The sequence below is a fragment of the Podarcis pityusensis genome (genome assembly GCF_964106645.2).
Source record: "Podarcis pityusensis genome assembly, chromosome: 9".
Lineage (NCBI taxonomy): Eukaryota > Metazoa > Chordata > Lepidosauria > Squamata > Lacertidae > Podarcis > Podarcis pityusensis.
The window spans coordinates 65,319,311-65,346,817 of NC_138034.1; the positions used below are offsets into that span (position 1 = coordinate 65,319,311).

General features: G+C 45.2%; 1 protein-coding gene and 1 long non-coding RNA gene across 3 annotated transcripts in view; one reads left to right on the forward strand and one right to left on the reverse strand.

Moving 5' to 3' along the window:
* Positions 1-25,705, reverse strand: part of BMP3 (bone morphogenetic protein 3) — a 37,963-nt gene extending 12,258 nt beyond the window's left edge. Inside the window, exons 1-2 of one of the 2 annotated variants that reach the window (XM_081020950.1) lie at positions 24,811-25,705; positions 2,729-3,639 (exon numbers count right to left, since the gene is read on the reverse strand). In XM_081020950.1, the coding sequence (XP_080877076.1) occupies positions 2,729-3,639; positions 24,811-25,123 (1,224 nt within the window). In that variant the 5' untranslated portion in view covers positions 25,124-25,705. Of the gene's footprint in view, positions 1-2,728; positions 3,640-20,259; positions 20,318-24,810 lie in introns of those variants that run through there. The other variant, XM_081020951.1, reaches the window with a different exon arrangement.
* LOC308485452 lies at positions 25,120-26,940 on the forward strand. The gene is made up of 2 exons (XR_013990517.1): positions 25,120-25,258; positions 25,811-26,940. It is a non-coding gene; the product is annotated as an uncharacterized lncRNA (long non-coding RNA).
* The last annotated feature ends 567 nt before the right edge of the window (positions 26,941-27,507 follow it).

Consider the following 27,507-nt stretch of genomic DNA (forward strand, 5'->3'; position numbering starts at 1 on the left):
ATGGCTGCACTTCAGAGAGCAAACCAAATGCAAACTGCATTTAATGTCTCTAAATGCCCTTGCCCCTACTGCACATCTCTAGGTCCCATCCAGGCACTGACCAGAATCAGTCTTACTTATTTTCAACCCAGTGGATGCACCACGTGCCTTTCCTCTAGTTCCCTTGAAAGGAAGAGGCCTACCAGAAACAATCTTTTGAAACATTATATGGGGAAATGACAAAAACTTTTGTTTCACGAGTCTTTAGGGGACTCTAACATGACTTTTTTTTGCAGTTCTTCTGCTTAAATGTAGTTGTTACTGATGTTGTTTTTTTGCAATTTTGTGTGTGGCTTTATATGCGGGATTCTTGGGGTGTTGTTTCAAATTGTAAGCAGCCTTAAGGGCTTTGTGAAAGGTCAAATGTTGGAGGAATAACAAAAAATAAAGGCCCATTAATAGTCAGATAAATTAAAATAAATTAAAATAAAAAATTAAAATAAAAACACACCATTGCTATACGGCATCATCCACAGAGGAGAATTCCTTCCCAAACCAAAGGCAGCCATCTGCACACACCGTTCCAGGCACAGGAACTGATGAAATAGGCAACTGAATCTTACTTCAGCATTGGCAACTTCAACATTCGCTGCACTTGAGGGCCACAGGGTCAAGCACTTTGCCTTCCAGAACCTCGTTGCTGCTCCCCAACATCAGCTGCCTGAGTCGGTCACCTCATTCTGCCTAATGATAGGGCCAACATGGCCAGGGGCACCCAAGAGTTGATAATAATAATAATAATAATAATAATAATAATAATATTTATACCTCACCCATCTGGCTGGGTTTCCCCAGCCACTCTGGGTGGCTCATCGAACATGTAAAACATAATAAAGCATCAAACGTTAAAAACTCCCCAATACAGAGCTGCCTTCAGATGTCTTCCAAAAGTTATGTACAGTGGACCCTCGGGTTAAGTTACCTTCGGGTAACGAAACTTTTGGGTTCTGAACGCAGCAAACCCGGAAGTGGGTTTGCCACTCGCATGTGTGCAGAAGCGGTCCTCCAGTTACGGAAATTCCGGGATACAGCCAGGCCTCCGGAACAGATCCCATTCATAACCGGAGGTACCACTGTAGTTCTTTATCTCCTTTGACATCTGAAGGGAGGGTGTTCCACAGGGAGCGTGCCACTACCGAGAAGGCCCTCTGCCTGGTTCCCTGTAACTTCCCTGAAACCAGCAGAAGACCCTCAGAGGAGGACCTCAGTGTCTGGGCTGAGCAATGGGGGTGAAGATGTCCCTTCAGTTAAAAGATTAGGTTGCTGCTTCTGAAGCTCTCCACGCTGGCCTGCCTGGCTGCCATTCTCCTAGCATAGGTTTTGTGGCAAGAGGCATGCAGCAAGAGGGGGTTAGGATGCCTGGATGAGCCACTACAAGATAGGTCTGAACTTCGGGAGAGTGCCAGTAATAACAACGACATGGAAAAAGAGGACAAAGATTTTTCTCCCTCTCTCACTAGAACTTGTGGAAACCCAACGAAACTGAAACAGAATGTTGAAAGATTCAGGACAGGTGAAAGTAAGTATTTCTTCATATTATGCATAGTAAAAAAGGTAAAGGGACCCCTGACCATTAGGTCCAGTCATGGAGGATTCTGGGGTTGTGGCGCTCATCTCGCTTTATTGGCTGAGGGAGCCGGCGTACAACTTCCGGGTCATGCGGCCAGCATGACTAAGCCATTTCTGAAGAACCAGAGCAGCTCACAGAAACGCCGTTTACCTTCCCGCCAGAGTGGTACCTATTTATGTACTTGCACTTTGACGTGCTTTCGAACTGCTAGGTTGGCAGGAGCAGGGACCGAGCAACGGGAGCTCACCCTGTTGTGGGGATTCGAACCGCCAACCTTCTAATCGGCAAGCCCTAGGCTCTGTGGTTTAACCCACAGCGCCACCCACATCCTTAAAATTATGCATAGTATATAAATCTAATTAACAACAATAATTTATTTGTGCTTTTATCTTGTGAACCACACTGAGATCTTTTGATGAATGATCATTTTGATAAATGTTAACAACAACAACAATAGTTAAACTATGGAACTCTGTTCCACAGGAGCAGTGATGGCCAACAACTTGGGTGGCTTTAAAAGATGAACAGACAAATTCATGGAGGAGGAGATAGCTATCAATCACTGCTAGTTACAGTCCTAGACTGTAATGGTTCTGAATACCAGTTCCTGGAAACCACAGGAGGGAAGTGTGTATCTGTGCTCAGGTCCTCGGTGTGAGTTTCCCACAGGTACCTGCACCAAGGCAGCCACCCATGGAATCCAGATAGTAGCTGAAACATCCCATGCCAACGGCGTGATTTCTTCTCCACCCTAGTGGAACCTCATGGTTTAGTGCATCCTTCTCCCCAACCAAAGCACTTAGTTTCCAGCACACCGATTTTTAGAAATGGGCTGCAACTTTTATAAAGCACTAAACACGGTTGTATTTTATTATTTTTTTAGAAACGGGCATGCAGGGGATATTAGGGATGATTAACCAGGCAGTCACGAGTTCGCACATTATTATTACCCAATAAGCAATTTATAGCATATTTGAATTCTGTAAAAAAAAAAGCCTGCTGTAATTCTCCCCTGTAACTTTATTTTTATACCTTTGTGTAAATCAGTTCTGGATTCTTACTTAGCCATTAGGAAGAGAGAGAGAGAGAGAGAGAGAGAGAGAGAGAGAAATACTGTACCTTTGGAATCGGGAACTGGCATTCACCTGAGCAATAATAAGCATCAAAAGATTTAGGGGAAATAATCCATTCGCTCCAGCCAATATCTGCAAAATCCACTTTGAGGTAGCGCCGTGTGCAGTATCTCGGCTCGTTCCACTGCTTCCTCCTTGCCTTTTTCAGAGTCTGCTCATCGAACTGCAGTGTCTGGCTTTTCTGGTGGTTGTTCTTTCTCTGCTTCTTCTTGTTCTTTGCCCTCTCCGCCAGCCGGGGCTGCAGCGTTTTGTAGTGCTTCCTCTCCTCCCAACCTTCATCTTCGCTGTACTGATACTCGGCCCCCGGGAGCTCGTTGTTCTGCAGAGGCAGCAAGACGCTGGCGGAGCGCTTTTGCCGCCGTTCCCCCAGCCCGTGTTTCAAATGGCTGTCTAATTTGGGGAAGCTGGCTGGAAGCGGGCTCCAGTGCCCTTGCAAGCTGGAGACGACACTCTCAGGCTCCGAAATCGCAGAGTCATTCGCGTAAACGAGAATGTACGGCTCGTAGCTGGGATGCATGTTCTTCCAGGTGTGCCGGCCGACAGAGGCCATTTTTACTCCAATGAGCAGGTCGTTGTTTTGCTTTGCCTTGCTCAAGACTTGAGTGATGTTCTTCCACTGCCAAGAAAGGACGTCCCGAAAAGCAGTGGAGACGTTGATGGAGTAATGCCCCAGGGTCCGAGTTTGGTTTCCCGTTGGAGGAAAACTCAACAGCGAGAGGCTGATCTGCATGTCGGGCTTCCTGTGCCCGTGGCGAGAGCAGCCCTTGATATGAGGGCAGTTATTGCTACTGTTCTGGAGATCCCCAACGTAGTAATGCAACAGAGCAGACAAGATGTTTTCAGACTTCGTGAGGGAGGTCAGGTTAAAAACCCTAACTTCTTTGCTGCCAGGGATCCCTAGGAGAAGGAAAAAAAAAACATTTGTGTGAGGATAGAGAAGGTCAGGCAATCTGCCTGTGACTATCAAACAAGTCAGTTTAACACAAAATTTCTTTTTTAATTGCATTTCCTTCAACTGATTCATCTTATTCTATAGATAAAACAGGACTTCAGCTGATCAATTGGCAAGGATGCATTTTCAATAATAATAATAATAATAATAATAATAATAATAATAATTTATTTATACCCTGCCCATCTGGCTGAGTTTCCCCAGCCACTCTGGGTGGCTCCCAATCGAGTGTTAAAACAATACAGCATTAAATATTAAAAACTTCCCTAAACAGGGCTGCCTTCAGATGTCTTTTAAAGATAAGACAGCTGATAAGATAAGATGGGAAGGACACGCCAGATATTGCTTTGCTACTTTCTTGGAACGAAAAGGAAAATGTTAAATACAGAGGTGGGAATTTAATAACTAACAAACCCGAGCTTGCCTTTTCCTCCTCCCTCCCCAACCCTTTTCCTCTTGGGTTGTGTCTTCAGAATGTAAGCCTGAGGACAGAGACTGTATTATTACTGCTATACTGCATCATCACTGATATTTTAAAGACATCCTGCCCTGGAAACCTTTTTCTTTTTCTTTTTTGACTGAGGAGCAGAATCAAAGCGCTTTAAGTAAATAAATGAATAGAATTGTACATTCTCCAACATAATACAAAAGGCAACCGTATCCACAGATGATTCCTCATTGCAGGGGTTTGGACTGGATCCCTTCCAACTCTACAATTCTATGATCATAGAATCATAGAGCACAATTCTGAATACATGCGTCCCCAGGTGTTAATTCCACTGAGCTCAGTTGGGCTAACTTCAAAGTAAGTGAGTGTGGAACTGTAACCTTAAAGCGGCTTCACCCATCTAAAAAGGAAATTCCTGCAATAATAATAATAATAATAATAATAATAATAATAATAATAATTCCCTCTATTTCCTCCAATGATCTTAAGTTGGCATGTGCAACTTATCTTGAGAACAACCCGTAGGTAAGGCTGAGAGCCCAAGGTCACCTAATGAGCTTCATGTGATTGAGTGGGGATTTGAACCTTGCTCTTCCAGGTCCAAGGCCAGCACCCTAACCACTACACCACACTGGGTCTCATGATTTACATTCATGCAGGCACACTCATCAGGATTCTGGGATTTGCTGCAGGAAAGGATGGGAGAGAAAATCAGTTCAGTTTGCATTTCAATGCCAATCAACTTGCACTTCCCAAAATAAGACGTGAACCGAAACACGGGTTTCTTCTGAAAAATCACACTTCTGTGACTCTTGCAATGTGGTTCTCCAACAAAATAAGTGGACAAAAATGTGAGTGTCAGGTATATTATATATGTGAAGAAATGCAGTATATTGAACAAAACAGCATGCGAAAATGTGAATATTGGGTGGTTGGAAAAACAATAATCTGAAATGGATGGATTCATCCATTCCTAGCTGTAGCTACCCTGCTACATGTAGATAACGTGGCAAGCACAGGTTTTGCAGCTTTGGAATGTGTGAAATAGCCTTTCATCTGCGAAAATATCCGGAGTGTTAAAATATGTGTTTCCCCTGTTTGTCCTCTTTTGGTTGGACAGGGGTCCTGCCGCTTGTGCTAGAGCTATGGAAGTTAGCCACATGGCAGGTTTGCAAGAAGTTTTGTGAGGTAAATTATCTGAATTATTGCAAAAATGGTTAAAGAGGTGGATTGTGAGTTAAGATAATTAAAGGCAATAGGAATTTAAGAAATGCAGAAGAAATGATAAAAATGGTGGATCATCAGAGGTGCTGATGGAAGTCCAAAAAGATTGTATAAGATGTGAAGTTCTGTGGAATGTATAATAATTGGTATGTTGAAATTAATAAAAATTATATATAAATAGGAAGGTAGCCACACGGCACCTAACGGCGAAGAGATTGACATCCAAAGATTGACATTATCTGCTTTAATGAAACGCTCCTGTTTGCAGCTAGCTTGGAGGGGGTGTTAAAGCGGGAGAATAATAATAATAATAATAATAATAATAATAATAATAATAATTTATTATTTATACCTCGCCCATCTGGCTGGGCTTCCCCAGCCACTCTGGGCAGCTCCCAATTGAATATTAAAAATACAATATAGCATTCAACATTAAAAACTTCCCTAAACAGGGCTGCCTTCAGATGTCTTTTAAAAGTAAGATACTTGCTTATTTCCTTGACATCTGATGGGAGGGCGTTCCACAGGGCATATGCCACCACCAAGAAGGCCCTGTGCCTGGTTCCCTGTAACCTCACTTCTCGCAGCGAGGGAACCGCCAGAAGGCCCTCGGTGCTGGATCTCAGTGTCCGGGCAGAACGATGGGGGTGGAGGCTGCTGGGACACCTCCCCACCCAATGCTCAGAATTATAAAGGCAAATTGTAAAGTCTGCAATCTTAGCTGGGAAGAAAACTGCTGCTCTAGCTGGTGCTTCTTGTCTTCCATTTTGGAGCTCCAACCATCTAAACAGCTGCAGAGTGCCATCTGGAAGCAACCTTAGTGCTCTGCAACCTATTACAACTTTTTAAACCTTCTTATAAAATTGGTGAGCCCATACAGACAATCAAAATAGTACAGAGTGAAGACTCTCATCCCTAGATAGCTTGGTCAGTGATCTCACCCTTTTAGGATTTTAGCATATTTCAGGTGTAGGTTAGTAGCAAAATGGTCCTCTCTACCCAAGAGCCATTTGCATCATTGGTGCCATGGCAATTGCTCAACTCCATGTAGAATTTAAACCAGATGGAAAAGGCAAGAAGACGGGATTGTTTTCTCCAGTTCTGTTCAGAGCACGTTGTGGAAAAATGATGAAGTGAAACTCAAACAAGAGGGTCACATTCTAGTTTAAAAGCCATTCCACTGAAGATACCCAAAGCAAGTTTCTCGGTTTTAAAAACTTGCTGCTCTTCATCAATAGATGTCACTGTTTTCCTGCATTTTCAGCTAGCAAATGTTAGGGAAACTCCTGCAAGCTGGTTCTCGGATGCTGTCACCACAGATGCTGTGATGTTACACTAGCTTTGATTTAGAAAAGGCAGAAAGGAACACATGCCTATAACTCTGGAAGAGAAGTGGGGAAAATAATTTTTTTCATGCAGCAGATACGCAGTTTGCTAATCATCATCTTTTAAATCATGGACAGCGGCCCAAGTAGAAAGCATGACCCAGAAGCCAAACCACAAGACAAAGGCTGCGCTCACAAGCGATGCTCAAATTGCTCTTTTTACATTTCCCATTTTGTAGCTCTAATGTAATGCCTGCACAGACTGGAAAGCAAACTGGATTAAAAATAACTCTCTTCTGCTTTCACCCCCGCATTAGCAGCGATCACACAACTGACAAGTTCCAGGCCAAAGCAGCAAACCCAGGTACACTTGCTTGTCGGTCTCATCTAATGGGATTTAACATCCCAAGTTACTATTTAAGACTGGGGCATGGGGTGTGTTTGCTTCTTCTTTTCAAAGCATCCCTTGATTTCAAAAACAGGGCCCAGAGCTGCATTTTTCATTCAGTTACAACCTCTTTGATTGGTTAGCATGGCCCTGGTAAAAATAGAAAAAGATGGAGGTGCTATGTTGCAGCAGCAGTGAGGGCAAAGTTAGGCAAAGTGATACAGCCCCCATTTGTTGTTGGACTACAACTCCCATCAGCCTCAACCAACATGGTCGATGATCAGGAATGATGGGAGTTGTGATCCAGCAACATCAGGAGGTTCCTGGGGGAAGGTATTGTTTCAGGATGATTTTAAAGCCAGGAAACTGTAATGTTTTTTGCTTTACTGGATCTTGACTGTTTTTAACTGGAAATTTTGTGCATGCACAGACACACACACACACCTACACACCTGCCTTGGGTCTTCAGGATGCAGTAGATCTAAATCAAGCACATTTTTTTTTGTTTGTTTGTTTTAATTAACAAAATTTATGCTGCTGGATTGCAACAAAACGTCTAAGTACATTTAGCGGCCAGAACCATATTGGAAGAATCAACACGGCTGTAGGATGATCCTGGATATTGGATTTCTTTAGATTTTTATTTGCAGCAGTAAGCTAAAGGCAAATAACTTATCACAAGCGTGTTCCTTACTCCATCGCTGCCAACTCCTGTTCATTTCCTCCTCCTGCCATTTTGGGCACTTTCACATGGCTGAATGAGTCTCCGTGTTGACACAGGGCTGATTTTGCTTAACTATGAGTCAAACGTGTCAAGGTGATGATGGAGTGATGGATGGATGCAGACAGATTTTTGCAGAAGGGCTGCTTTGTACCCTTCCCCCACCCCCACACTCCTGATTGCCAATTTCACATGTGCTTCACATATGGTTTGTGGGGATGCACACAGAATATATATCCAGCCCCATAACAGGCAGTAATGGGTCTGCTTCTGCTCGTGGAGGGGGAAGCTTCTGCTTGCCCAACTTTGCACTGAGAAAGTAACACTTCAGGATGGGGCAGTGCAATTATTTCCAAACCACAATATTTAAACATTATTGATACATGACACTGGAGCTGCAGTTGCAATGAAGGACTTTAGGAGCGTGTGATCAGGAAGCATTAGGAAACACTGTAACAGGTACATTCAACAGGTAAAATACCTATTACTCTATTCTGCTTTCCAGACCATTATTGTCTCCCAAAGCAGCTCGCATTAATTAAGGGGGGGGGGGGACAGGACACGTGAGGGAAGAGGAGCGGACAGGGAATTGATGGACCCAGTCAACTCACTAGCGACACTGTAGAACCAGACAGAGGGCCTTCTCGGTAGTGGCACCCGCCCTGTGGAACGCCCCCCCATCAGATATCAAGGAAATAAGCAGCTATCTTATTTTTAAAAGACATCTGAAGGCAACCCTGTTTAGCGAAGCTTTTAATATTTAATGCTGTATTATTTTTAACACTCAATTGGGAGCCACCCAGAGTGGCTGGGGAAACTCAGCCAGATGGGTGGGGTATAAATAACAAATTTATTATTATTATTATTATTATTATTATTATTATTATTATTATTCCCTAAAAGCTCCTTGCACTTCTATAAGGAAGCAGAAACACCCTCACATTTTGCCTCCATTTAGGCAGGGAGCAGGGCCTGGTGTCAAGGCTACTCCTGAACCGTGTACGTCCTTATGGAATGATGCCCCACTAAAAAAATTAAGAAGTTCCAAGCACACAGAAAAAGAGCATTATAGCTGAAGCCTTCACCCTGATACATTAATTTTCTGCATGCAGGGAAGGGGCTTAGTTTCTTGCTACATGGTGCTGTCCAAAGAAACTTTTGCCACGGAATTCTGCAGATCGTCATGTATAGACTGACACTCTCCCAAGAGCCATTGTCCCAGGCACTGAATAACCTGTGTCAGGAACTTACACCTGCATAGTTAAGATCACTGGAGAGTTCTTTGTGGTGGGTAGGGAACCTGTGGCCCACAAAACCTGAGTCTGGGTTTGGACGACACACTGAGCCAAACCATGGGCTTACTTAGCACAGCAGCAAAATGACCAAAGCTGATGGAATCTCCTTGCCTGCATGGATTGCTCATCTGCGGTAAGCCATGGTTTGGCTTAAGTGCTTCATGAAAACTGGGCCAATATCTGTTTTCCCTTGCAAATAACATTTGTCATTTGCATTCTGCAAACCTGCTATCTGGGCAGAATCATAGAATCATAGAGTTGGAAGAGACCACAAGGGCCATCGAGTCCAACCCCCTGCCAAGCAGGAAACACCATCAGGGTCTGGAGCAAGCAAAAATGCCCCAAAGTGTGCATCTAGCTGAAGATGTTTGCATAAACCCGATTCCTCTTTGCCAAGGCACTAAGCAGGGAGGTTAATTAATATTCTGCTGGATATTATTTTGCAAGGGAAGGCTTCCCAACAAAGGCATAATACAAATGCACTTCAGTATGATTGCTGTTGCTTTTTAATTAATATTCAGACTGCAATGAAGCGCAGAGCCGGTGCAGCCATTAGGCAGTGTGAGGCTGTTGCCTCAGATGGCAGAAGCCCCTGAGACGGTGACTGCATGGGCAACCTTGCCTGCCCTGCTGCCTCCGCCACTGGCAGAGAAGTGGTGCTGATATGGGACGAGATTGCACCAATTCCCAGCAAGATCTTGCAGAAATCACATTAGATCTTGCGCTGGAAATTGGCACAATCTCACCCCAAACCAGCACCAATTCTGGTTCGTGGGCTTGGGGCAATACCCCTTGGCATCCTCCCAAGCTACACCAGTGAATTGACACCCCCCACACACACACAAGAAAGCGAAGATGGCCATCAACTTGGATGGCTTTAAAAGAGGATTAGATAAATTCATGCAGGAATAAGGCCATCAATGGCCACTGTCTATGACGGCCACACTCTGCCCCCTGACTGTTGGAGGCAAGTAATGCTTCTGAATACCAATTGCTGGAAACTTTAGGAGGGTAGAGGGCTCTTGTGCTCAGGGTCTGCTGCTATCACTACCACATGTTTTGGGGGGCTAGAACAAGTCCACTAGCATGTGGCATGTTTACCTTTACAGAGGATATACTGACATTTTTATGGATTGCCAAATCTATCCCATGGGTGAAAAGGGATGCAATAATGAGGGCTGCTTAGTTATATAGTCATCATTAGCCCTACTTTAAATTAGATATTAAAGCAGCATGCTGGCCCCATATACTTAAGAATGCACCAGCACTTCCATTATTAAACCCTCTTTTTGTGGCTTTATAACTCGGTCGCCAGTAGTGCGCTCTGAGGTGGAACTGAGAAGTAGAAAGCGCAAGTCTGCAAATGGCCCCCCCCCTTTTTTCCCCTTTCAAGCCTTGCTTAGTAACTCCTTCCAATTCTGCTCTACGTTTGCTTTGTTTTCACTTCCCCGGTAAACCTCCTTTATAAAAATGACAAAAGTACCTTATGTATATTCAGTAAATTTGTTTATGAAATGGGGTGACACAATTTTTATTTATGCATTTACAGGGTGCCCAAACTTCGTTGAAGCAAGCGCAGCTGAAAGAATGGTGAAGGAAATTCTGTTTTCATTGCCCTCTTCCCCCTGTGGAAGAAAGAAAGAAAGAAAGAAAGAAAGAAAGAAAGAAAGAAAGAAAGAAATCCTCCTTTTTCTCTTCCCAACCCAATAGTGTTTTGTGCTTCTTAGTAAGGTTCACTATGCTTCATTTCCTGTGTTATTTTTGACTGGTGTTTCAAACTGAACTAAGAAAAAGAACAGCTTGAAAAAAAGAAGTAGGAAACCATATGGTTGTAATTGGCTCAAGGACAGGTGTAATACCTGAAATGACTTTTCAGAGATCTAGGGTTTGGGGGTTTTTTGGGTTTTTTAGAGTGTTGATGAAGTCAAATTAACTGTGTTCATTAAATAGAACTGTTTGGTCTCTGTTCTGCCTTCTTTAAGTCTGTAGTCCTAAACACACCTATTAGGGAATAAGTCCATACATTGGGAACAGTCCCCCTCCATTCCTCCATGTGCTATTCTAGGAGTTCTCTTGCCTGCCCCCCCCCCACAAAAAATGCCAATTTGGGAGGGGTCATTAGACAGATGAGGAGAGAGAGAGGGAAAGCCCCACTGTGCTAAGGGAAAATCCTTGTGCAGGTTTCTGCCAGTGGGACTCATTAGCAGAATCCGACCCATAAGGTGCAATCTTAGCCAAAGTGAACCACTTTTAATCCACATTGATTTCAATGGAACACAGTTAAGCAGGACTAGCCGCCTGAGAAACAGTTTCTACGCAAATGCAATTCTGGTTCTAAACGCAGCATAAGGAGTCTCTATAGTATATTGTATTTTAAAATGGGGTTTCAGAGTTTTTAGGGGTTTTTGAATGTTTTATGTAGTTTTTCAATTTCATTGTTCTGTTTGGGACAATGACAATAAAGATATCGTATATCGTATATATCGTGCTTTTTTTTCCTCATGGAAAGCAAATTTTTAACTTTGCTTGGATTGCACCTGTCAATTTAGCCTGATGTAAAGTGGCATACGGATCATATTCAGATTCGTACATTTGTTTGTGTATTCACTGTATATTCTTCTGTTGCTCCCAAAGGAGAAATAAAGTCAGCATGGATCAAGTCAGCATTGGGCCAGTCCCTATCTCTCAGGCTGGCCTACCTCACAGGGTTGCTGGGAGGATAAAATGGAGGGGGGGAGAACTATGTATTCCACCTTGGGCTTCTTTGGAGGAAAGGTGTGACATAAATTTACTTAACGAATAAAGAATAATAATAATAATAATAATAATAATAATAATGTATTATTTATACCCTGACCATCTGGCTGGGTTTCCCCAGCCACTCTGGGCGACTTCCAACAGAATATTAAAATACAATAGTCTATTAAACATTAAAAGTTTCCCTAAACAGTGCTGCCTTCAGATGTCTTCTAAAAGTCAGATAGTTGTTTATTTCCTTGACATCTGATGGGATGGCGTTCCACAGGGCGGGTGCCGCTACCGAGAAGGCCCTCTGCCTGGTTCCCTGTAACTTGGCTTCTCACAGTGAGGGAACCATGAGAAGGCCCTCGGTGCTGGACCTCAGTGTCTTGGCAGAACAATGGGTGGAGACGCTCCTTCAGATATACTGAACCAAGACCATTTAGGGCTTTAAAGGTCAGCACCAACACTTTGAATTGTGCTCGTAAACACACTGGGAGCCAGTGTAAGTCTTTCAAGACCAGTGTTATGTTGTCTCGGCAGCCACTGCCAGTCACCAGTCTAGCTGCCACATTCTGGATTAGTTGTATTTTCCAGGTCACCTTCAAAGGTAGCCCCACGTAGAGCGCATTGCAGTAGTCCAAGCGAGAGATAACTAGAGCATGCACCACTCTGGCGAGACAGTCTGCGGGCAGGTAGGGTCTCAGCTTATAATTACTGACTTATCATTTGGATAAGTCAGTAATTATAAGGAGTGTAATTAATGTAACCACAGCAAACATTGTCAGAATGTGCTATTTCATATAAAAAGGGTGGACCTTTACACTTTGCTGAGAACTTCGCTCCTCCTAAAAAGTCTCTTCCTCTTGCTTACCCCACTCTGGCCAAGGCAACCCCAAGACATTTTGCTGCCTGGTGACTAACATCCCCACCACAGAGTCAGGATACACAGTACCTAGGTCTGGGTCAAGTTATTTTTGCACTTGAGGCTGAAACCCACACAAACACCTGTTCCTAGCAGTAAAATAAAACAAAACAATGATATTTGCTGCATACCGGTAATTCAATTAAATAACTAGAAATTCACTGCACTTTCATGAGGTAGCTGCCTCTAAGGTGGCCCTGTGTCCTATTTTACAAGGGACAGTCCTCCATTTGAAGGACTGGCATTTTGCAAGTCTAGTTTAATGTTTTTATACTTAAAATAATAACCATAGAAGAAGTGAAGGGGGCCAGAAATGTGCTATTTACAATGAATTCACATATTCCAGGAAAGGTCCTACCACCGATGCAGATATTCGTTTGTGGGATTCAGTTGAGAGGAGAGAGAGATAGCACACCGGGAACAGTTTGGGTTGGTAGCTTATATCAGGTTTGCACTCCGCTGAAGAATCTCAAGTGTAGAAAGTTCAGTCAGCGACAAGGTGGGAGAGGCATTCGAGCTAAAACTTCTATTTTTATCCACACTGCAAAATTCAATTTGAAATAAATTGGTTTTGGTGGGGAAGTCTTAGATCATTGCACATTTAAGGACAGCCAGCTAGAAAGGACAATGTTTTCTCAAGAATTTAAAGCAGATTGTGATGTTGGACTGATCAAAACATTCTGACAAAGGGCATTCTAAACCTGAGTTGTTAAGTTGTGGGTGAACATATCAGATGACACAGCGATTCTTCAAACAGCTCTTCTTTATTCAGAGGCCAGAACAGAACTGAACTGAAGGGCTCAGTCAGCCTGCTTATATAGAGCTCCAGTACAACGTTACTGTAGCAACTTTCTAAAACCATCCAATCACTGAATGTCACTTTCGATCTTTCATTTGCATAACTATCTACAGTATCCATCCAATCACTGAATGTCACTTTCGATCCTTCATTTGTATAACTATCTACAGTATCCCCCTGCTGGCCCAGGGTGAGAACTTCAGTACATAACATGAGTTGCCTTCAACATTTTTAGACCTGAGAGCCACCGTTAAGATAAAACTGCAACATGAGACAACCTCTTTTTTTTCATTTACCAGAGTTCACCTTCCTCCCATGCCACTCTTTTTGTTTACTATCTCCCTGCCCTTCCACTTTCTCTCGAAAACCATTAGAAAAGGTCGTGATGCTGCAATTACTACCCACTGTGATGCATCCAAGGAACACATATAAAGCACTTTTCTACTGATAGGTCTATATTCAATTACTGAGTCATGCACAGAAAAGACCCATGGAAATTAGAGGACATGGCTTTCTTCAGAGGCAGGCTTTGGTAATCTTTGGTAATATGGTGCCCTGAGCAAGGCCGAAACTTGGTGCCACCAAATGGCTCTTCTCAATCATGGATCATCTCGCTTTTGCTCCCCATTGGCTCGGTGCCCCATGCAGGGCAGAACCGCCTGCACCACCCTAAATCTGGCGCTGCTTACTTATGTCAGTGGGTCAAGTCTGAGCAGAATATAGTTGGATATAACCCAACATCTCCAAGCCAGTTCGCATACAAAGATTATATATCTACATACACACGGCTAAGACAAAGGCTGAAACCAGTGCGAAATATCCTCAGCAACAGGTTTTTAAAGTGCAGTAATTATATTCCACCAGGAGCCTTGGAGAAAACAGCTTTCACCTGCACACCCGGCAGGGATATGCAGCTAATCCTGGCTCTTTGATAACACCTGTGTGATGCGTCTGTTGCCACACACCTGCTTGCAGCATTCACACACTTTGCATTTTTAGGTGTACACGGAATATGTGAGGAGGTCCTTTTAACCGTGCCTTCTCAGTGGAGAATTTATGCCCAGTGTCAGTTCACGCGGGGAGTGGGGGTGAAGTGTTGTTCAGTGCCAAAGACAACCATAAATAATAGTTCCCTTCTTGGCTGTTTCTGAACATTGTATCGAAACAACGTAATTAATACAATGTATGTTTTCATTTATGATTGGATCTTCCCTAAGTTCTTTCAAGATGAACTCCTCGTCCCACCATGACTGACTTTTGCTGATACAGTATTCAGGTGGACACACAATTCATCACCTAGAGGCTGTGATCTCCAAATCGCTTATTCAGACATTCTCGCAATACTGAAGTCTAAGGGACTAATGGCAGGGGGAGTCATGCAAAGATTCCTACCAGATGACTTTTTGATTTGTTTTAATTGTTAGATAAGCTGTCCCACAAAGAGATGCCTTTCCCCTTATGAGACACCCATTTTCTACAGCTGGCCCAAAATCTTTAATGAGGATGAACCTATCGTAGAAAAGTGGAAAAAATAAAAAGTACAATTTATAAACAAAAGTCTTCCTACATCAGCCTTCGCCAACCTAGTGCCCTCTGGACGTTTTTGGACTACAACTCCCATCAGCACGACGTGGCTATGGCTGATGGGAGTTGTAGTCCAAAAACGTCCAGAGGGCCCCAAGATGCTGAAGGCTGTTCTACACCATAAGACGGAACGAGGTTGATAGAATTCATGTATAGGCTACAGGTGTGTGAAAGTGAAGGAGGGGCTGTTTTTGCAGGCTCCCAAAGTGCAAAACACACCTTGTACATACTAAGAAAGGCTCCTCAGGGGTCAGCAGGGGGCCAGTCCACTGTCCCTCAGACCTTGTGAGGGGCTGGACTATATTTTGAAAAAAATATATGAACGGATTCCTATGCCCCACAAATAACCCAGAGATGCATTTTAAATAAAAGCACACATTCTACTCATGTAAAAACATGCTGATTCCTGGACCATCTGCAGGACAGATTTAGAAGGTGATTGGGCCGCATCCGGCCCCCCGGGCCTTAGTTTGCCTACCCATGGCTCAGAGCAGCCTTCTTCAAATGCACTACTAATTAAGGGCATTCAAAGAACTCACTCTGAAGTATAGGAAAAACATGGTGTGTGTGTGTGTGTGTGTGTGTGTGTGTGTGTGTGTGTGCATGTGCGCATACACACACACACACACACACACTTGCTGTCTGATACAGGACAGTCCAGAATTCTGTCTGCTACATCAGTTTACCACTCCATAAAAATACCCACGGTGTGGAGACAGAAGTTTTTATCCCTCTGCCATAATACTAGGACTGAAGCTGAATGTTAGAAAACTCAAGACAGAACAAAAGGAATTACTGCTTGATGCAGTGAAGAATTAAACTAATGGGATTCATTGCCAGAAGATGTGGGGGTGGCCGCAGACTTGAGCAGCATTAAAAGGGGATTGGACTATTTTTTTTTTAGGGCTCAGCTACCAGCGGCTACTAGCTAGGATGGCTCTATAATAGTTCCAGCATCAGAGGCAGTGTGCATCAGAATGGCAGTTCCTGGGACTCACATGGGGAAAGTATTGTTGTATTAAGAAGGCTGGCCATAGAGGCATTGGGTTGGCCACTGTGAGAACAGGATGGACTAGAGGTGTCTTTGGCCTGATCCAGCAAATACTCTTCTTATCTTATTCCTCAGAATGGATAAACCAGCTGTTAAAACTGGTAAGAACAGATTCCCATGGAACCTTTTAGTGGAGGAGGTGAACAAAAACCCATTAATTCCCTGAGAAATTAATTCACCGATGAGTCAACATTGCCACCAAAGACCAGTGGAAATGGGGGCCACCTACACGCCGTGGAAGGCAATGCCAAAATCCTCGATTGGCTTCAACGGCTCAGCGTGACCAAATACGGTAATTTGTGTGCATTTTTGCTTACGGACCGAAAGGTGAAGATGGAGACAGGCACGATTTTTTTTCTGTGCAAATTCCAGCTAGCATCCAGTGTGCGTTGCGGATAAATTTCAATATGAAATACCTACAAATGGAAACAAAATATCCAATTTCCACTCCATTTTCAGCCAAGTATGGAACCTAGTGGGGGAAATGAGAAGCACTCCCCACCTTTATACGATCTAAGGTTTCACAGAAAATGTAGTTCTCTGCCATTAATAACCGTACAAATGAGCTGTCACATCCTAAGGGACAGGAAAGATAACACCTAACTGGTTAAATATTTTGCATAAATACTTATAAAAGTGTCAAAAAAAAACTTATAGCCACTTCAAATTTATTTCTTTGGCACTTGAACTGCAAAAGGATCAGGGGGGAGGAGGAAAAGGGTGAGCGAACTGTGTATTTATAGGACTTTTGCCACCCACAGTCAAGAAACAGAGTAAATACAAGCTAAAAGACCGCAAAGATGGGCTCCTTTCCAAAGACATTTTAGGTTTAGAACAATAAATACCTTTTAATCAGGTATCCTGAAAGGAGCCAAGATAACTTCCCCTGAGTTTTACCTGTGCCCTTTTTGATGAGCGGCACCACAAACGAGAAGACAAGAGTTCTGGACCATTTTGTTCCAAGAGGACTTTTTTAAAATATGGAATTCTCTTCAGAGCCTTGGTTTGTTAACTGGCGGAGTTTCCCAGGTTGGGTGCAAAGAGGAATTCTAAATCAATGCAAGCCATGATCTTTGTGCTGAAGCCAGAATGGGATGGGAAGGGTGTAGAAGCAAGGGAGGGGCAATTATCCACAGTCTCATGTAACAATTGCCCATGGAGCCCTGGATGATCATTTGAACACGGCATGCCTATGGCAATGGGAGCTTGTGATGTGAAAGTACAGTGGACGCTCAGGTTGTGAACGTGATCCATGCGGGATGTATGTTCGCAACCCGCAGCATTTGCAACCCACATCTACGTGTCTGCACATGCGCGGGTTGCGATTTGGCGCTTGCGCATGCGTGACCACCGTAAACTGGCGTGACTGCGCATGCGTGACCGCCATAAACCGGAAGTAACCTGTTCCAGTACTTCCGGGTTTCAGCGGTCCTCAACTCGAAAAAACGAAACCTGAAGCGGCTGTAACCCGAGGTATGACTGTACTGGCTCAATATTAATGATACCATCCAAATATATAAGAGCCGGTTCCTAATGCTGTCACACTGTGCTGTGACCAAGAACCAGGATGAAGCTATGCAGGTGAAGACAAGGTACTATGAAGAGTCCATGAGGCCACCAGGAGAAGGAAGCAGGTTTAGCCTCTCCTCTGGTGGCACCTGCAAGGCTGCCCCCTCCTGCATACAAGAAAATAGCTGCCATTCACTTCTGTGGGGAAATGTTCTGCACAAGGATGACCTTCACCTTGATACTGGCTGGCCTGGATTCCATTCAGGATTGTACCGTATGCAAATCCAGGAGTCTCTCTTTCACACCCACGCACCATTTTAACAAGCATTTTACAAGTACTGTAAAACACACACAGTGTTCTTTTGGAGTTCTCAGATACTAAGAAGACTGCAGCCATGATGTTTTCAAACACGCGTTACACGTTAATCCTAAATGTCTGCACAAAATCTCTGCAACAACACTCTGTAATGCCACAATTGGATGGCATTGCACAGACTTTGCTGCACCACAGTCCTAAGCATTTGTTTGCCAATGCAACAACCTTTAGGACCAGGCCATGTCTATGTGATGCACCAAGCACTTCAAAGTATATATTTAATTATCTCACCCAATTTAGGCTCTCATAATGACAGCTGAGTACAGATGCTTAACGCGGCTTAAACCCATCAGGAATTCTCCAGGGAAAGTGCACTTAGATTCCAATGAAATTAATGGGGCTTATGTTTTTGAGTACGTGCCAAAATCCCATTCACTTCAATGGGACTCACTCAAATGTGACCAGCTTTCTTTGATTTGTATACAAGAGCTTCATTGGCACAAAGAGGCTACATCAGGGGGGCAATGCTGTGAGAAAGTCTCGCTGAGCTTTGAAGGGCTTGCTTCTGAATGGACATGCATAGGATTGGGCTGCAGGTACCATGCAGACGTTAAGTGATATGTGGAATTCAGCTCAAGATAAGATTACTAGGTGCCCATATGCAGGTGAAATGCAAAGACTGTTAGAGTTGTTAGGTTACATTCAGGCCGCTTATGCCTTCTTTCCTTCAAAGTGTTGGTGCTGACCTTTACAGCCCCCAACGGCCTTGGTCCAGTATACCTGAAGGAGCGTTTCCACCTCCATCGTACTGCCTAGACACTGAGATCCAGAGCTGAGGGCCTTCTGGCGGTTCCCTTGCTACGCAAAGCCAAGTTACAGGGAACCAGGCAGAGGGCCTTCTCGGTAGTGGCACCCGCCCTGTGGAACGCCCTCCCACCAGATGTCAAAGAGAAAAACAACTACCAAACTTTTAGAAGACATCTGAAGGCAGCCCTGTTTAGGGAAGCTTTCAATGTTTAATAGGTCATTGTATTTTTGTGTTTTGTTGGAAGCCGCCCAGAGTGGCTGGGGAAACCCAGCCAGATGGGCGGGGTATAAATAATAAATTATTACTATTATTATTATTCCTTGCAACATCACATTCAATCACACACCGATCATAAGAACATAAGGACAGCCCTGCTGGATCAAGCCCAGCATCTTGTCCTCACAGCGGCCAACCAGATGCCTGAAAGCAAGACATGAGGACAAGAGCCAGTCTCCCCTCCTGCGGTTTCAGCAAAGGGCATTCAGAAGAATTTCTGCCTCCGATCACAGAGGGAAAAGTGCTGAACTGCTTATATCACATGAATAAGGGCAAAATAAACAGCTCTGGTGCCAACGAAGGTTTCCCTTGAAATGCAAATAGCTGCTTGAGAGAGCTCTTATTTTATTGGGAGCATGGCAGGAAGAGAGAGAGAGAATCAAGCTTCTCCTCCCTAAACTTCCCCTTCCCCTCCTTATTCTGCCCCCTCCCAGTTTCAAAGCTCCTTCTGTTTACATAACCCAAAAAACACATGTTAATTGCATTCCCAAAGTTAGTGACATCTCTAGTTTGGATGATAAATAGACCCATTCTAGCAAAACGTTGCAGAGATGGCAAGTATAATTTGGTGACTGGCAATAACACTGGAGGGCGACGCTGACACAAAACCCCACACATATATTTAGTAAAACAGAAACATCGCCACCTGACCCCACCCCCACTCACCTTTCTCCCCTCCACCTCTTTCCCCCTTTTCTTCCTAATATAAGACTAATGTAAAAATGTTACTTGGAAAAAAAGAGAGCGAGAGAGACATTACTCATACTTTTGTAAACCAATAAAATCTTTAATAATAATAAAAAAATAAACCCTGCTCACCTGTCTAGGTTAGTTATTTGTGGCATATCAAGCAGCACCAACTCTCTCCCACCTTATAAAATTGCTCCTGCCTGGTTGTCTGATGGCAATTCTGACTTGCCAGTGGTAAATGGTCAGGTCACTACTTTCAAACTTGCTATATAAACCAACTGAAGTAAGTGCCCTTGGCTGCAATTTTCTCTCTCTCTCTCATACACACACACACACAGAGAGAGAGAGAGAGAGAGAGAGAGAGCGAGAGAGAGCACGAATGAGTACCTAGTAGTTCCATTAAAGTAACTCTGGAACAAAGGGGTGATGGATTGTGGATTTAGGCTGCAATCATAATGTATACTTACATGGAATATTGCTTTGGAACCAATGGCTCGTGCATCCACACATTGCATCTGGGATTGAGATGCGATGCCAGTCTATGAATGTGACGACAACAGACACAGTCCAGCAAAAGTTACTCATGCCTATGACCACCACCACCACCACTTCGAAAGCAATGGGATAGTTGTGACTAACATAAATCTGCAATCAGTTCAATGGGAGTTTGCTGGATTGAAAAAGTGGGAACAGGAGCGTCCCATTAACATGGAAGTTAAGTAGTAGTGGTATTGCTAAAACAGGGCTTCAAAGCTCATAGCCCCCTGAATGTTGCTGGGCTACAACTCCCCACTATCCAGACCATTTAACATGCTAGGAGCTGTGCATAATGGGCAGCTCCTACATCTGGAGAGTTCCAACATCTGGAGAGTCACACAGGCTCCCCACCCCGGCACTCAAGTACTCTTCAGTGCTTTGTTTTGTGAGTTTCAGCCATCATGCTAGAGGCCAGGAGTGGGTATTAAGCTAAATAGAACTAAGTGGAACTAAGATTTAGTAGAAGAAACCCAGATGGCTCAAGAAAGCAAGCAGAAAATTCCTGAGAGTATATTTGACACCTCTGTATTGGAAATTCATACAAAGCAATGAGAAAGCTAAAATGTTGGGAACAGGCAGCATTTGGAGGATGCAAGGATATAAGAGCACAAAAAAACTTTCTTTGTTGTGGAAAGTGGTAAATACACACATGTGCAAACGTGTAAATATTGCTATTCAGAAAGTAAGCATATACTATTCCAATGGCACTGGTGAGGCTCTCCAGCTGGTGAAAGCTAAATGGTGACTTTGACTAGATCAACATAAAGCCAATGTCAAGATAACAAAACAAAACTCATGTTGACCGATGAGACATCTACAGGTTTTTCAAGCTTGGGTCATGGACATGGGTCCACAGTCCACTGAATGATATGACAAAACTCCTATTGATTGAAATGGTTATGGGAATTACTCTGAGGCTGCAGTCCTAAACACACTTAAAAGGTAAAGGTAAAGGGACCCCTGACCATTAGGTCCAGTCGTGGATGACTCTGGGGTTGCGGCGCTCATCTTGCTTTACTGGCTGAGGGAGCCGGCATACAGCTTCCGGGTCATGTAGCCAGCATGACTAAGCCACTTCTGGCGAACCAGAGCAGCACACAGAAACGCCGTTTACCTTCCTGCAGGAGCGGTACCTATTTATCTACTTGTACTTTGATGTGCTTTCAAACTGCTAGGTTGGCAGGAGATGGGACCGAACAGTGGGAGCTCACCCCGTCGTGGAGATTCGAACCGCCGACCTTCTGATCGGCAAGCCCTAGGCTCTGTGGTTTAGACCACAGCGTCCCCCTAAACACACTTACTAGGGATTAAACATGCATAGGATGGGTTTGATGCAACACAGGACCAAATTCAGCACTGCTTCTCCTAACGAGACTGATAGATATCCTACATTCCTAGGAAAGCCTGGGTAAATTTAGAGGGATTCAACCTGTTCTTGAATGTCTTTTCAGGATGAGTTTTATTCTCTGCTGCAGCTTTTCATGGGCTGAAGCACTCCACTCAATACTGGATCTCCCTTAAATTAAGTGGTTTGCTTTTAGAATTAATTTCTAACTGTGGATGTGAGAACACACCAGAACTAGAAGATCACTAATTACTATGTAACAGCAGGCTAAAACCTCAATGCTAAACAGACCCTTAGGAATCCTGAGAGGTTCTTCAAACGGCACGGGCATGATTGTACTTAGAATCAAGCCATCCTACTTTGCAGAGACAATGACTAAGAAATTGTTTCTCTGTGTAAAATTTATCCCAGTCCTGAAACACGGAAGAAGAAGAAGAGAACTTCCAGTAGCTTGCCTGCGAGATACACGTGATGCAGTAGAAACTGCCCAAGCTTCAAGTATATCAAGCACACGGTTATTCAAACAGGGCTATACGTTTTACTGACTTACTAACGGTGTGCCGAAAACAACTTATTAACTGACATATTCTATAATACACTGCATCTGTTTCTTCAGCTAAGCATGCAGCAAATGCATGCATAACTAAGAGGAAGGCACAACAGTTAGAAAATATAGTAGGGAGGATTCTGGGTCCTTTTCCTTTTGGTGACACTGTAATTAGATTGCAATAACCACTGACGCCGTGTCTCTCACACTCACATTGAGTGCCCTAATCTTCAAAGAAGGCTTACAAGTTTAGAAGGGGGAAAAAAGATTAGGCACCATACAACACTGTAAAATTCTGAGCCATATGAAAAAAGAAAATGGAAATAAATGGTTTTCATGCTCAAAAAAGCAGAGTGCGTTAGAACGGACTAACAAGAGGCTCAGGAGAAATGTAAGGAAGTACCGTATCTCATCATGCAATGTGTATGATAGCATTTCATTAGCTTGCTGCAAGATGTGGGTCAAGAGTTTTAAAAAGTATAGACAAATGCTGGGGTGCTAGGTGATTAGTCAGAGTGCAGCATCCATGTTCAGAAGCAGTACACCCCTGGCTACCAGACACTAGAGCCGAACTGTAAGATACAGCCATCTTCAACATATTCGGCTTGTGGCATTTCTGCTAAGCACTTGACAGGGGTTGCACGCTGCTTATCTACTTGCACTTGCACTCTGATCGTAAACAGATTAGGCGCACAACCTACTGAAATAAATGGCACTTGCTTCCACATTATGAAGTCATCTGTTAGGTCATATGTTCACCCCACCAAGGCGTGTATATTATCTCAAATACCCCACCACCACCTTAATTGTGGACTAACCATTTCATCTATTGCAACCTGACACCACAGTCTTGCACATCTTTACCTGGAAATATATTACTCTGAAACCACTTAAATTCAATCCCAATAATCGGATGCCACGCACAGAAAGGTAGAAGGGCCACCAAATCCCCACTTAAATCAATGTGATTTAGGCTGTCAATCCTAAGCATCTTTTCCAAGGAGTAAGCCCCATTGAACTCCATGGAACTTGCTTCCAAGTAAACAAGTGCACGGTCAGACTGCAAACCGTACAGGTAAACACTTGGGTCAAAGATAGATTTCAGTGGGTCTTAAGCGTAGCTGATTTTCCCTGGCTTGTGTCCATTGGGTTTAGGATTGGGGTGTCATTTTAACCATCACCCACCCATGCCATTTTGTCAGTGGTGCTCAGGGTATATTTATATTGTGGATTTCAGGTATGTGCCCAGGAATAGACTTTCTGAGGTCTGAGCATGTAGCAACTTTTGGAAAATCTCTTTGCAGTGGTTTGAGACAAGTGCAGTCTGTGGTCTCGGTCCAGCTGTCAAATCATTCACCAAATCCCTACAGAGTTCACTGGAGCAGAAGCAAGACAGAGCCCCACTTCCTGATCTCTCAATGAACTTTTATCCTTCATTGGACGTTATCATGTATGATTTGGCTTTAACCTACAAAAGAGCTTTTTTAGGAAAAGCGAGCTCTGTGAGCAGCGGAGGACCTTCTGGTGAGTAATCATTTCTCCCAAACCGATTTTACACGGAGAAATAGGTTGAATAAAGCATTCACTAGCGGGGGAAGATCCACCTTTTAAAATTAAAGCCCATGGCCATCATTTGCTTTTGGTAAGGAAAATATGTCGAAAGCAACTCGGAGGAGTTGTTTACTTGTTGTTTTTAATGTCACCCAGGAGGTCTCCAAGAAGACGCAGGATAGACAGCCCTGGTTAAATCTCAAAAGCGGGAGGGAGAGAGAAAGGAAACCGCAAGCGATCTGTGTAAACAAAAACTGTTTTGACACGGAACTCCTCCACCTTTCGCTCTTGGTCATTTTCTCTGCAGGAGCGCAGTTTTGACTCTCCGGAGCCCACACAGGGGCGGCTTATTGTAGATTCCTGCTTTTAATATATCCGATTTCTCGGGCAACAGGCGCAGGACACCCACCTGGCTGAAAGAGCACCAGCTCACCGCAACCACACCGAGAAGAGAGATGGTAAATTTTCCCACTCCTTGGGAATGTTGTTTTTCACATAAAACGGCCCTTAAAGAGGAGGGAAGCGCCCTTAGCGCGCTGTATACACGTGTCCCCGAACCCACACGCCTGATTTGAACCCGGCGCTGGGTAACGCTAGGTAAGAAGAACTCCCCCGCGCAAGCCAAGCTCGACGCGCGTCCTGTCAGGGCGCCACGACGACGCCTGTGCTGAGGGCGCCTGTGACGCGCTAGCCGGCGACGGGCAAAGCTGCCCAGGTAAGTTCTCTTTCCTCACCTGGCGTCCGCCAAGCCGCCCCCTGGGGGGTACCGCGTGCCCGCAGCGACCCGGAGCGCGCTAAGCCCACCCAACGGCGCTTTGCGCGCGACGCCCCGGGCGAAGGGATTGGCGCGGGGACCTGTCATTCTGCGGGCGCGCGCGAGCGCATGGCACGGCGCTGCCCGGCGTGCCCAATCTCCCTCGCGCGCAAACATCAAACCAAACACCTCACGGCACACACCGTACACATTCCCCACCCGAGCAACCCGGGGCGGGTTCGGCTGTGGGCTGCCTGCTGGCGCGCGCGGGCGCCTCGGCTCACCTGCTGGCAGCGCTCGGAAGCTGCGCACCGTGTTGCCCTCGCGGAGGTGGAGCAGCTGCGGCGCGCCGGGCGCCGACTCCTCGGGCCGACCGCCGCTGTACCGGTCGTAGAGCCGGAGCATGTGTTCCGAGACCTTGTCCTCTGGGGAGACGACGAGCGCGGCGGGCTGGTCACCTGCAGCCAACGCCGCCGCCGCCCGGCTTCTTTTCCGCAGCCCGCCCGTGCGCTCCAGCGCCGGCTCCCCGGGGGCCACGAGCAGGCTCCAGCTGAGGCAAAGGCAAAGCAGCAGCAGCGCGCGGGGAGCGCCCGCCATTGCGCTCGCCTTCCCGAGCCGAAGGGACCCTTTTCCACAAGGCTGAGGGGAAGGCGGTGGCGGCGGCGCGCGAAGGGAGTCGCGCTTCGTCCAAGCGGGGCCGCCCAGCGAGTGAAGGGAGAAGCGGGGCAGCAGGTGGGTGCTTGCAAAACACTAGGCGGAAAAGGAGGAGGAGAAGGGGGACGGGTGGGCTCTGGTGGCGAGGCTTCTCTCGCTTTGCGCGCGCTGCCTGAGGAGATTCTGGCGCAAGGGCTGAGGGTGGCCAAGCAGGCAGGCAAGTAGGCAAGTTGCGCGCGCCTCCGCAGCTCCCGCAGGTTCCTTCCCCGCTGCCTCGAGTGGGGCAGGCGAAGCCCTGGGCTGAGTTTTGTCTCCGGCGTGTGTGCAGAAGTCCCAGCGCTGGGTAATCAGCAGCCAATCGCGCCGCCTTTCTCTCCTTTGAGCCAAGCCGGCTGCGCGCGAGAAAGTCGAGGGGTGGCGGAGGAGGAATTACACCACCCAAAAGAAACACACACGCACACACGCCTGTGGCTGCCAAGTCGAGCGCTCCCCTGGATGGTGTCCCTTGCCGCAGGCGGCAGCAGCAGCAGCAGCAGCAGGAGACAAGAATCGGAGGGGTGGGGAGGAAGAGGAGGAGCGGGGGAAGGGGCGGCTTCTCTCTTCTCGACCCACCTGGCTCCTTTCTTACAGGGAGGGGCAGGGGAAGAACCCCCGAGATAAGAAGGCTGGAAACGTGAAGAGGGATCGTCTTTATAATGGCACGCCTGCAGAGTATTCCACTTGCGCGGCCACTTTCGCCAGCGATCCTTAGGATCACCCGCGCAGAGATGAAGGAGAACCTCCTTGCTTAGCACACACCCTCCACCGCCCCCAGCTCAGGTTTGTGAAAGTGAAGATGCCTCCCCGTTCGAAGCGGGTGGGGATTGTTCCGTCTTCTGCACAGATTTTCGCCCTGCAGGCACATTTACACAAGAAAGGACCCCGAGATACGCCTTTGAGTTGGGATGTATCGTGTTTTGGATCGCTGGTGAAGTAGAGAGGAATTGCATGAGAACAACTTTAGAATCAATAGCAGGGTTTTTTTTTTTTTGGTTTTTTTATCAGCACGGTGCTTTCATTTGACTTGCAGAGTTCGTTAGAAATTGGGCAGTTGAGAATAATCCCCTGGCATGATTGCTGCCATCAGCACAAATTGCATATTCCCTTAGGCGTCCATGGTTAGAGTGTTCCAAAATTATCAAGGCCACTCTTCGCAACAGTCCTGCGAAGTAGGTTAGGATTTGTCGCAGCCTACTTCGCAGGACTGTTGCGAAAAGCACAACAGTACAAATTTTGAACACTAGAACCATGCATGTCTAAGGGAATGTGCAATTTTTGCAGGTGGGACAGGGAAGTAGGACGAATCGAATGGTTTGCTTTGATGACATATTGTGAACATATAGCGATTTTTATTTTTTTTAATTGCGGGTTGCCTGGGATCAGGCTCTCTCGGCCGCTGTGCTATTCCAAAACCAGCACTTCAAGTTTAAAATAAAGAAAACTGGAGTTGCTAAGCAGAACCCCTTACAAAGTGCTGTGTCTCATCCCACTGCTCTTTGTAACCTCGTGGATGGCTGCTGTTTCAGAGCATGTCTACACGGGCACTCCATCAGGTGACTTTTGAAAACAAACATAACCTGTGTCACTCCCCTTGCTCAGTCATGCTTTAATTTCCTCTGCACCAGCAGGAGAAGCTAGAAAAGGTGTATATGATTCACTCAAGACTGCAATCCACGAACCACTTTCTCAAGAATGGCGCTGAAATAAATAATTTGGCAACAGCTGTGTGCAAATGATTTCTGGAAATCCTCTAGCCTATTTGCAGATAAAAGAACTGGGGAGAGTGTTTTGCAAGATTTCTCCAAGGGAAGGAGAAATTCTCCAGTAGTCTTGGGGACGAGGCTTAGCAGTGTCAGTAGCACAGCTTCTTTCTCTCCCAACCCATGAGGTTTTAATTTTGCTGGATTTCTGCTGCTGCAAATGGCAGCAGAAGCAATGGTCACTGGTAGCCTAACTTCACCCTAGCTTGATTACAGAACACCTTGGATAGAAATCACCTCTGATCATGAAACAGAAATAAAGATACTGAAGAATAGTCTGAGAAAATCCTTCAAAGTCCAGTGGTACCTTGGGTTAAGAACTTAATTCGTTCTGGAAGTCCGTTCTTAAGCTTAAACTGTTCTTAACCCAAGGTACCACTTTAGCTAATGGGGCCTCCTACTGCCGCCGCACGATTTCTGTTCTCATCCTGAAGCAAAGTTCTTAACCTGAGGTACTATTTCTGGGTTAGTGGAGTCTGTAACCTGAAGCGTCTGTAACCCGAGGTACCACTGTAGCCTACTTTTTCC